Genomic DNA, 12,472 nt, shown 5'->3' on the forward strand with positions numbered 1-12,472 from the left:
CAAAAAGTAAGCTGGAGTAAAAAAGAAAAGTCAGGCGTTTGAAGCGACTGCTGTATCTGATGATGTGTTTGGTGTTTTGTATTCTCACATATGGTGGAAAATCACTCGGATATTTAATGCAGCCAGATGTTAATTAGTGTTAAACTGTCTCCGTATGAACAGGTGAGCTTTACGTAGACGTGGAGGAGACGTTTTACAGCAGACGGCAGCGTCGCCTCCATCGGTTTGGTGTTATGGTAATTATTTAAAGAGACTACACTTACAAAACGAACAACAAAACAAATCATCAGCGTCCCCAGAGCTGATTATACATCATACACGTTATAATACACGTGATATACCGCATGCTCCGTTAATGAAATAACATTTAATGATATATGTATTAAAAAAAGAGATGATTGGTTTAATTGCAGCATCACGTAGCCACACCTTCTTATTAACGTATTCAGTCTAACTCTGCACACTTCCATCACATCACTGTATTTCATGTCTTATTTCACGTTCTTTTTGATGGTGAAGATATAAAAGGGAAGAATCTGATCCAGAGAGATGAACTCTAAAGCTATAATGAAAGAATGTTCACTGGGAGTGAGCTGGAAGCCTGCAGTGTGGCTGTTAAATAAAGAGCCTCCAGGGCTTTTTCTTTCTCCCACACGGCTCCTGAAAGTTTGATGTGGCGTGTCCGATGCGGCGAGAGCGCCCTTACCTGACTCCTGTCTTTGTCCACTTTCTTAAAACACTTATTGAGTGAGAGGTTGTGCCTGACAGAGTTCTTCCACCCGGTGGGGGCATTGGCGAAATAAGGGAAGTGCTCGAGGATCCAGTTGTAAATGTCTTTGACGGGAAGCCTCTTGGAGGGTGCGTCCTCGATGGCCATGAAGATGAGGCAGCTGAAGGAGTACGGCGGCTTGCAGTTGGGGTTGTGCTTGGCGTCGTAGGCCAGGTCGGAGGTGGCCGGGGAGGGAGGCGGGTCGTCGTCGGGCTCCTGCACGGGGCTCACGCTCCTCAGCACCGGGTCGCCGAAGCTCGTCAGCAGGTTCTTGCTCTCGTGCAGCCAGTTCAGGTTGGTCAGCTCCTCGTCCTCGGCGCCCGACCTCTCCAGCTTGATGGCCGGCACGGGCAGCGCCAGCTCCAGTTCGTCATCCTCGCACAGCGCCCGGGTGATGGAGCCCACCTGGTACAGCTGACTCAAGCCACTCGCCACGCTCACCCCGGAAGCTTCCGGCTTCTTACTGGGAGGCATGACCGGACCCATTTAGACCAAGGCTCCTGAGGGGGAAGACAAAAAAAAAAATATATATATATATATATAAATATCATCCTTTATTATCAGTTTCCTCAGCTTCACTCAATAAGTCCTTCCTCACTGCTCAGTCTATGTATTATGAGAAAATAGAAATAAATGAATTATTTATGCTGCATTTTGTTTTACAACTTTTCCATTTTCGATCTCAGATACTTTCATCTCGACGAGTTTAGCTTTAATGAATGTGCATTAAAACAATCTATGGAGCTCAGCTCAGCATCTATACGACTATAAAACCACACCGACTTTCATTAACAGGATCAGAAAACAAAATAAATCTCAAAACATATTTGCCTGTTTTTTTTAATAAAAGTATCAAATATAAAATCACGGCTTTCTATATAGTTCCATATATAAGGGTGGGGAAAAAAACTTACAAAACTTTCTGTCATGATACTTGAGTTTGCTTTAGAAAAAAATTAAAAAATATTTTAAAATATTATCATAAAAAAGTAAAACCAATCGTTTTGCATTAGTTAGTATTAAGTAATTAGTTAGTATTAGTATTCTGTTCGAATAATTGCTCATAATCCTAATAGAATGTGTAACATAATCACATAATCACAGTCTCCTGTCTCGCTCTCTCCTTCCTCAGTTTGACCCACATGATCAAAAGTACGTGCACCCCTGACCATCAAACCCTCATGTTCTTGATGAATGTCCTAGTCCAGATCTTCTCTTCTGGAAGACTTTCCATGCTTTAGAAGTTGGATTGTGGGATTCAGCTACAAGAGCATTAGTGAGATCAGACTAGGAGGAGACTCCAGTTCCATTTCATCCCAAAGGAGTTGAGTCCGAGTGCAGGACACTCCAGAACTTTACATTTAACACTCCAGAACCTTCATCATGTCTTCATTGAGCTCAGGGGCTTTGTCATGCTGGAACAGGGTTTGGGGAATCTTCACGTTTTATACGACTGACTTTTGGAGAAGACGCACATACGAGTGTGACGGTCAGGGTGCACATACGTTTTTCTCATCCCACTGAGTGACCCGTGTGTTCTGGACACTCAGTAATTAGCAATCGGTGTAGTTTCTTGTTATTATATAATATGAGACATTTTTAAATAAAAAGTCAAAATCATTTAAAAGAAATGAAATAAAAAGCTCTTGATTTTATATCATGATTATTATTTAAAAAAAATAACCCAAACCCAGCAGCACAAAGGTCTGCTCTAACACGTGTCGGCATTTTCAAAAATCAAAAGAATTTCATAAACGAAACAAACTTTTTGGTGTACTGTGTGTAAATTGGGGAGATTTCTCAGTGTAGTTGCTTGTTAGCAGACCAGCATCCATTTTTAAACACGATCTCCAAGCTTCACATTGTTTAAAAGAACGTTTTCTTCTGAAGGCAGGGCTTAATGAGGAGAGCTGGCAGGGTGAACACACAAACATACACACACACACACACACACACACACACACACGTAACACACACGTACACACACTGCTGAGGAGATTTATGGATTGATAATAGAGCCATTGCGCATGACTGAAATTCCTGTGTGCTCACGTTACGAGGGGGCGGCGTGAACAGGAGCTGACTTCCTGTCTGAAGAACTAAACATGGCCTCAGAAACAAGCACATGGTCACGCACACACACACACACACACACAGACCTGTGGCAGAACCACTCCACTCAGTTCAGGAATGTGCAGAATGTTAACATGCCGTCAGAGGCTAGTTCTGTGGACGGACACACACACACACACACAAACGTTATGCCACTGAGTCTATACACACTCTGTAAAATGCTCAGACATTCAGCCATTTATTCACTAATCCAGTCACTTTATCTGGGTCAGGATCACGCCGGATCCCGAGTCCATCCCCGGAACACAGGGTGTGTGATGTAAAAGCACGTTTCCGGGTGAGACGTTTCCAGAAACTTCCAGCGAGTCCGGACCTGCGTTTCTCTCTTTCTTCCTACATTCCTTCACTCCTGTTACAGAATAAACTGCTGTGTGAAGAACTAACCGCTCCGTGTCATGTGTCATGTGGCTACTGGAAAATATTAAGTGGAATTTTTCCACCACAAAGTTATTTTCCTAAACCAGCATACCATCACATCCTCATCACCCCCCTCCTACCTCAGCCTAGAATTCCAATTATTACTGATTACAGAACACATGATACTGCTGTACTTTTTATCCGTTTACAGCTACACCTAGTGCTGTGGAACATCCAAGCTCTTGCTCACGTTATAGCAGCTAAACATCATTTCCATCACCAGCATCTCCTTCTTCCTCTGTCTTCTTGGTAAAAAACTATCAAGAAGCATCTGTCTCAACATTCCTGACTGTTCCAAAGCTCTGGAGACTGGACACTGGAGACTCCTTCCATAAACGTCGAACAAACGTCTCCTGACAGAAAGCTTCACAGAGACTAGAATCGGTTCATGTGGAGCTGAGTGAATGAGCTGTTACTATAGAAACCATAACACATTAGAATCAGAGTGGAATTAACGAGCATGTTCCGAGCGATCGTCACCGGGATATGAAGTCTATTTTGTGACATCACAGACGCACAGAGCAATGTAAAACAGATTGAAAGCGAGATTGAAATCCACGCTAATTGTCGCCTGGTGCAGCAGCAGTGACGACTCCGAGTGACTTTACGCCACGTCTGTAAACCCACGTCCAACCCCACAGGCCTGTTTTATCGGCGTTATCACCGAGATCCATTTCTGCGCGATGCGTCCGAGTCCTCGGAGCCGGCGGCAATGGGAATTCAATCGGATCCGCAACAGCGTGATAAGAATACGACAACAGAAGAATCAGTAACCTTCTAAACCCTGTGTGGCAGCCAGACAGCGATCGGCTCCAGCTATCTTAAACACGCACTCCTCTCCTTTTTCTCTTCATCTGTAGCTCTTTTATACGTTAATTCATTAACGTGCGGGAGATAAAGCGTCCGCCGGAAACGCCGCGACGCTAAAAACCTATTACGGCTCGACAATCGCTCCATAAAGGACATATTTCCAAACATCGATTCTCTATTGACGTGAAAGCGAGCGCTCGCTCTCCTAACCCCAAACCAAGCTGACAATCTGTAAACGTTTCTTCTTTTTATTTTTTTTCTCTCTTTCCCAGACGCTCTTAAGAGCTTCAGCAATTTAGAGAGCAAAACAAACTTTATTCAGCTTCATTATGGCGAGACCGAAGCGCGAAACGCAAACACTGGAATCATTCATGCAAAAAATCAATGCACTGCATCTTTCCAACGAGGAGAGCGCTGATGTAGCTTCGCCTGCGGGTGGGGAGCTGCGGTCCCATGAGTCTCTGCACCGAACATTATATTACAACTGACAGGAAAGTAATTTAATTGTGCCGTTGCTATGGCGACGCAGGGCTCTGTTTGGGCTTAATTTACTGCCAACTGCATTCCGAGAGACTTCACGCATCATTCTTGACCAAATTTCCCTCTCTGAAGGGGGAAAAAAAAGGCAGGCTGATGACACTTCAGGTTTGTTGTTTGATGTTTACGAAAGCGTTTATTATGATCATGCAGATGTGTGTGTGTGTGTGTGTGTGTGCAGGGTCGGGTGTTAATGTAGGTGATGAGGCTCAACAGGAAATCGAGCTCTGTCATTAGGAAGGGTCTGAGACAGCGTGGAGTCGGTGAAGGAGGAAGCAGGATGGTGGCCAGATTGCTGCCATTAAGAGCATCTCCTTTCATCTTCTCCGTGATGGAGTGAGGGGAAAACGCTGCGGCTGCTTCAGACGCTGGCGGAGATCGAGTGCGCTGAAAAGACGAGCGCTTCCAGAAAGTCTGTAGGCGCTCGAGGATCTCTAATAACAATTTACCTCACCTGAGGAAGATCAACTCGGTTACTTATCGCGGCTCGGCGTTGTGGATGTTTCCGATAAACGAACAATGGTGCAATTAACATCGGTGCGATTATCCCTGACGCTTTTAGACGCCATTTTATTTGTGTCATTGTGTTTAATATGTACAGCTTCATATCCTTATTAATCACATCTGCACTCTTTTGTGTGTGATAGTGTAATAAACAGCCTTTTGTCCTAAATCGTGTCATAACACTGAGAATATCGGAATGACTCACAAAAAAATGCACGGGATCACATACGACAATTAAAGGGGCGGTCAGTGATTTTGTGGCACCTGACCCTGAAGACGTTTAGATGTAGAACCTGAACAGATAAAAAGCCACGCCCACTACACACACTCACACACACACTGCTGCTTTAACTACAACAAGATGTACATACAAGAGGTGGCATTTTGTCTCCAGGCTACATGATTGACAGACTGTGCCTTGTTCTGACTGGCTGCCTTTTGTTTCCTCCCATTTCCCATTTAATGTAGATGTGACCCAAACCGGGACAAAAGTTACAAACAAATTCTAAATAAATTCTAAATCTGTAAAACGCCACCTTTAATGCATTCACATCAATATGACTAACTGAGAATTGCCTCGAACTTCTGCTCTAACCTTTTGTGCTGATACACAAAAATTATTGTCACTGTTACCATGACAACCAGTGGTAAATAGTACGGGTGAACTAACCAGCCTAGCTGGTGCTGTGGATTAGCTTCATCACCGGCAGTGACGCAGAGGAAAGCCAGAGAGAAGGCTGGAACTCTGCTGATGATGAGGAGTTGGTTTGCTTTCACTTTAGAAGTGAGTGACTCGACTGTCACGGCTACAGCGGGGCGTCACGTCACGTCACGGAGATCGTCCCAAAACATACCCTGCGCTCGTTGTTATTTTTAGTCGCGTTGCAAGCAGTACATCTCGAATTCTCTTACTAACAGGACTCAGGATTTTTCATAGTCGCTTCTTTGCCCTACATGCTTCTTTCTTTCACTGAGCTTGCTTTTCATTTTAGAGAACACAGACACTGAAGAAGAAAAACACTAAGTGCAGGAGGAAAAAAAGCAGCCACAGAGATCCTCTAGATCCTCATAACCGTTTGAATAATTAAAAATAAAATCACAGCCGGTGTAAAAGGACCTGTACGCAAACCGGCTACACCCAGCGTTATTTACTGCCGAGTCGCTTCCACGCTTAATTCGGCTATACAAAGCGCTCGCCGACAGCCTGGAGATGGCAATGAAAAGGCCCAGGGCCGGCCAGCACACGGGAGCGCGCCGAATTCGAGAGCAGATAATTAAGCGTGACGTTCTGTTAGCAGCCCAAACACCATCTGCCTCCCTAAAACATTTGTTTGTGCTGAAGTCTGAGGTCTGTGTCGGGGGGCTGATTATCACGATATTAATTAACACACTTTTGGAGTTAAATCCATTACGGTTCTCACAGCTGAGGACGGTGCTTCTTCTTTTTTTTTTTTGTCCTTAACGGCATGGAACATGTATCTAATAATCTGCGCATGCTTTTTAATAATCAAAGAGAATTCGTATGAATTATGCAGACGTGACGATTAGAGAATTAGCTTCGGGCGTCAAAGTCCTTTTATTCAACAGCTAGTCAAAAAAAAACACACACACAAAAGTAACTAATAAAGCTTGTCGCTCGCTATCCGTGTCTGCCAAAGCCAATCTGAGGAGTTCTTACACAAGCCAGATATTTAGAGAAACAACTGGGAAGTGCGTGTTCTCCACAGGCCAAGCCCTTTTCTCACCCGTGACATTTACTGAATCCATCGATCCGCCCTCTTTCTGCTGGAGAACGCTGCTTTTGTGTACAGAGTGCATTACATCTCCATTTAGGATTTTCAGACGTTTAATATTTATCAACAAGAGTTAAAGAAAGCGGAGGACTTTTAGCGAGCGTGTCTCTATACCCTGGCAGAAGAACCGAGACAGATGCAGGAGGGTTTGATTACCAGACGCAGAAGAGGCTAGATGAAAAACAAAAGCAAAGTCTCATCTGAGAGACATATATGTAAGGGATAAAACTCTTAGGGTTGTGCTGCTACAGGAAAAAAATCAACACCTTGAAGTGTTTTGGTCCTCTTACACCACAGCAGTTTGTCATTAACTTTTTATCTGTTTATAGCTACATTTAACGTTGAGGCATGTTCCTGTTCTCACTCACGTTACATCAGCTACATATAAACCGTTGTTTCCTCACCAGCCTCTCTCTCTCTCTCACTCACTCACTCTCTCTCCATAAAGGTTCATTACATCCTCTTCAATTCTTCAAGGAAACTTCACCATAACAAAGTTTTGCATTTCTTTCTGTACACGTCCCCGTGAGCCAGCTGTTACCATAGAAACGATAGCTTATCAGAACGAGCGTGTTACTGTTATACAGAGAAAATGGATGGACGCGTCCTGACCAATCAGAAGCGAGCTGCATGAGCTGGCGCTAATGAATCATCTGTGTCAGTTTAGAATGGCATGAAAATGTTATGAAAGTCAGCACAAAGTGTCTCCACAGCATTTTTAATAAAACACTGTTTTGTTCAGAGTGAAGTTAAAAATGTTTTTTTTTCTATCTATCCAGTATCCAGTATTCTCCATGTGGCCGAGGCTTTCGGTGCTGAACTGAACTCAGAATAAACACACAGAGGAATGCAGAGTGACGCAAACCTCGACACTGCACTGAGATCTCCTTACAGTCCGAAACATGCTAATGAAGCTCCTCGAGGAGAGAGAGGGGGAGAGAGAGAGAGAGTGAGAGAGAGAGAGAGAGAGAGAGAGAGAGAGAAGGAGGACACTCTGTACCTGCTCTGTGGAGGCTCTCATGAGGCTCGGTCCTTCCCTGTGCTCTATCAGGACGCCGTTTAGAAGCAGAAGAACCACTTCTTGTTTTTCACGCTCCTCAGCAAGCCTCGACTCATCCGCCTGCTGTTTACCTGCGAGAGCTGAGGCCGGGGTGTAACCTGCGCGAAACCCTCCTTCAGCAGGTGTCACATGTCACATGCCTCAGTAACTCGTGTGACGAGAGCCGGCTCCTCGGGCATTTCGGGAGACGTTCCGCACGGCCGCGACTAGCCGTGATGTCAGAGGAAAACAAACACAGGAAAGACGCGTGTGCTGAAAGCCAGAGGCTCTTTCTCTGTTCGTGTTTGCAGTCTTTTGTTGTGCGATGTTAACTACACTTCCTTCTGCTTCCTGTCTGACAAAAAGAAGAAGATATCAAAAGGCCCGTACGTGGCCTCGGCTCCTGACGGAAATCTCCTTCGGGCAGACGTTAGGCGAGTACGCAGAGGTCAGAGGTTATGTACATACGCCACAGGTCCGTCAAATGAACTAAGTCAATATTCACGGCCTGATAATGACTCTTTCACAGACTCCCCTGTTCATGTCAATGAACTTCTCTAAAGTAGAGATGATGCCATACCACCATTTCTTTTTCCTGATACAGAAACCCGAACATCAGCTGATATTTTCAACCAGCTTCACACAACAATCACTTATACAGTAAAAACAAATCAGATCAAGTGGACACAATTACAGTTTAAATCCTTTCTCCGAACAGTTTGTTACAGATATCCGACTCACCGTAAGACCCTGGGGAACAGATCAGTGGCATCTCTACTTAAAAGTGCTTTTTTAATGTGAACGAGCCGTTACTATGGAAACGAAGAGGTATATACTGTAACAGTGAGTGCAGGCAGTCAGAGGTGCAGTTACAGAAAATTAATCAACATTTTTTGACCAATCAGACTCCAGCACTGAGCTGTAATAATAACATAATTAAGTAAAGGCATGTGTTAAGTGCGCTTCCCTCTGCGTCCAGACGTCTAATCACCGGGATTATATTATGTCCACTGATGTTGTCCTGTTTAAAAGCCCAAACCACGTCTGACTCCGAACAGAGAGGAGGGCGAAAGCAAATCCCATCAGAATGATGAAATAACTGTAATCAGTGCTCACAAACAAGGGAGCTCACTACATCTACTAGTGTCCAGGACACTGAAAACACAGCCACACTGTCAGTGTGCTCTCTCTCTCTCTCTGTCTCTCTCTCTCCTAGCCCAGTGACACTCTCTCTCTCTCTCTGTCTCTCTCTTTCTCTCTCTCTCTCCTAGCCCAGTGATTCACTCTCTCTCTCCCTCCCTCTCTCCGTTTCTCTCTCCTAGCCCAGTGTTGTCCCCCTCTCCTGCTGTCTCTCTCTCCTAGCCCAGTGACTCTCTGTCTCTCTCTCTCTCTCTCTGTCTCTGTGAGTGGTGAGTAAGAGTTTCCACAGCTGTAGGTTGGGTTGCAGGAGGTTGGTGTGTACGGAGATGATTTACGATCTGTCTTTTGATTAATCCGCTAAAGTGTATTTAATCAAGCCAGAAACCTGCCCACATCCACCAGTAATCCCTCTACATCCACCTCACTACCTCTAAATACAGCAACATCAAAATACACAGCAACGTCACCATGTCTGTCTGACTGTCTGTCTGCAACTCTCACTCTCCCTCTTCCTGTCTGTGTGTCTCTCTCTGTCTGTCTGTCACTATTTATCCCACGCCTTTCTGTCTCTCTATCACTCTTTATGCCTCTCTCTCTGTGTCTGTCATTCAAAATCTTTCTCTCTCACTCTCTCTCTCTCGCTCTCTCTCTATTTTTTTAATTCAGCACTGCTTTTTCTGGCTTGAATGTTCATTGTTACAAAAGCAAGTACATAAATTGAAACAAATGGTCTCTGTCAGTCTGTCTGTCTCGCTCTGGTCCTCTCTCTGCCTCTTTGTTTTCTCATCTCTCTCTCTATTTCTTCCTCTTTGCCTGTCTTTATCTCTCTTTGTCCCTGTCTATCTCTCTGTATCTTTCCCTTCCTTTCTGTTTCTCTGTCTGTCTCATTCGCTCACTTCTTGACCATTCTCTCTCTCTCTCTCTCTCTCTCTCTCTCTGTGTGTGATAAGTACAGTCACAGGATGTAGGAGTGGATTATTGGAATTGTAATTCCGAGCGGATGTGTGAGTGTGTAATATGACGTGTTATCCGACTCTCCCCGACCTGCACCCTGAGCTCTCTGTGTTTTGGAGCAGCGTGTCGTTTCTCTGGATGTGAATGAGGTGAAAGGGGACAGTGGCTTAAAGTGAACACAGCTGAGAGCTCAGTGAGGGTTTGGCAGTGCGAGGGCTTCGGGCTTCCCTTTATCTCGCTCTGCTTCTCCGAGCTCTCCGGCCCCTCAGATCCACGGCTCAGACCCAGACACCCTCGGGGCTCCGGAGTTCCGGGGCTCGCCTTCACAAAAACCAGGAACTGCTTTTATATATATATTTTTTAGATCTAGTTTAGTTTAACGATCAGAGCTAGCTCCGAATCCGTGAGTGAATGAAAAGGTAAAGGTGAACTCTCTAAAGCGATCTTTATGCCAGAATGTGAGATGAAGACTTCCCTGAAAGCCAGGCAGTGGGATTGAGTTTACATAAACTGAAACCTATCTGGCTTTTTCATCCATTAATAGTAACATCAGCAGGGTGTGTGAGAGACGGAGCTCAAATCTGGCACAGGTTACATTATGAAATAAAAAACCACTTTGATTTTCACCTGTACATTTCTCCATCTCGAAGACGCTCTCGCTTCTACAGATCCAGACGTATAATAATCCAAACACGGATCATTCTGTTTAATCTAAGACTAATAACACACCTCTTTCCTGTAGCATGTGTGGAAGGAGTCTCCAGTGTCAGTCTTAATAACTTCTTATTCACGGAGAACAGGAATTCGTTTCACACATGATCCGATGACATTAACTATAAACGGATAAAAAAGAATGATGTGTCTTATGTCTCTCTCTCTTTGTCTCTTTATCACTCTCTCTCTCTGTCTGTCTCTCTATGGTGTGTCTTTTATATATAAATAATCGGTTCAATTAGAAGAATAAAACATTTAGAGACTCATCACACAGTTCGTGGTTGATTGACGTCCTACACCGGCACCTCCCACAGGTGAGTTATTCCTCACTCACAGGAAGCTTACAGTCAATATCAGCGAACTCTCTTATTTTTGTGGTGTTGATGTTTGTGTTGTTGAAATCTAGAGCTGATACATTCAGAACAGAAACACATCACTAATGAGCTGCAGAGTTCATTTCATTCCCAGCAGGTTAGCGTTTCTAATCTAGAGGACATGCAGAACTGAAGACCTGACCATGTGGATGCTGAACGTCTGGCCTCGTCTCAGAGCGCTTTAATAAGCTCCCCTAATCTCCGTTTGCTAACCCCTCAAACCTGCGCAAAGCTGTCGTGGATTAACACGACCAGATCCAGAAATCGCTCAGATACAGTAAAGCAGATTAAAGTGCGCCTCAGAAGTGAGGGTTCGTTAGGGCCGAGACAAAGACATGATGAACGGCGTGAATTTCTCCTTAGATGCTATTAAGCTCCGTTTTGGCTCGTCCGTGCAGTTTGAGATGCAGGTTCTTATCCGCGCTCTCTTCCCAGCTCTCGCTGCTGTTGCCTAGAAGTAGAGGTGCAGGCTGGCTGCCGCGGCAACTGTGTCACCACGGTTACCCAGAGGCGCCCGGGTGTCCGTTTCCATAGCAACGGCGGCGGCTGGGTCTGGGTGACAGGCTTCGTTAATTCTTTCGCCCGTGAACCCCAGGGGAGCTCCGCCATTTGTCCTCGTTCACGCTGGGCTTTGACATCGTATTAAGAGTATTATTTTTGCACCGAGGTTTGAGTTATTACCCCCATTTTTCCCCCTCATTCTGCCATCATTTATCGAGGGTACATGGCATAAAGTGGTACAAATTGAAGAAAACCCTTCGGAGGAACGCCGTAATGGCTTTCTCGTGACTGCAGATATTCGGGTTTTTATGCAAAATGTTGTAGGTTTCCGTTTTTCTGGTTGCTGGTCTCAGAGGATAATCACATCGCCGAGGCTGAGAGCGGATCTGTGAGGTGAGGTCAGACTCTCTATAAAATAACACCTGACCTCTGCACAGCCTTTACCCAGTGTCCCTGTCTGCTGCAGGCACACGATAACTGTCCTGCATTAACACGCTGTGTAAAGCCAGAGGCAGTGTGGACATAAGGGACTCGGTGAGCTTGGCTTCGGCGCGTGTGAGGTGGACACTGCTGGGATGAAGGACAGCATTGTGTGTGTGTGTGTGTTGTGTGTGTAATGAGTTTTACAGCATGTCGCGTGCCTTTATTATTCACTGCAGGATCATTGAGATTCGGTCTGGATTATTGTGCTTCGGTCTGGATCGAGTGCTGGCTCAGCATCTTCAGCACTAAAACTCTGAAGCTCTGGAGCCTAGAGCCCAACGTCATGCTGCACTGCTCCGGAAAA

At 45.0% G+C, this 12,472-nt stretch overlaps 1 protein-coding gene across 3 annotated transcripts in view; it reads right to left on the minus strand.

Annotated features, from left to right (window-relative positions):
• The window catches only part of foxn3 (forkhead box N3), an 83,888-nt gene that overhangs the window by 55,898 nt on the left and 15,518 nt on the right, over nt 1–12,472 (minus strand). For 2 of the 3 annotated variants that reach the window (XM_058398224.1, XM_058398226.1), the window contains exon 2: nt 707–1,269. In XM_058398224.1, coding sequence (XP_058254207.1) covers nt 707–1,255 — 549 coding nt within the window. In that variant the 5' untranslated portion in view covers nt 1,256–1,269. Of the gene's footprint in view, nt 1–706; nt 1,270–7,963; nt 8,298–12,472 lie in introns of those variants that run through there. The other variant, XM_058398225.1, reaches the window with a different exon arrangement.

Source organism: Hemibagrus wyckioides, linkage group LG09, assembly GCF_019097595.1.
Source record: "Hemibagrus wyckioides isolate EC202008001 linkage group LG09, SWU_Hwy_1.0, whole genome shotgun sequence".
NCBI lineage: Eukaryota > Metazoa > Chordata > Actinopteri > Siluriformes > Bagridae > Hemibagrus > Hemibagrus wyckioides.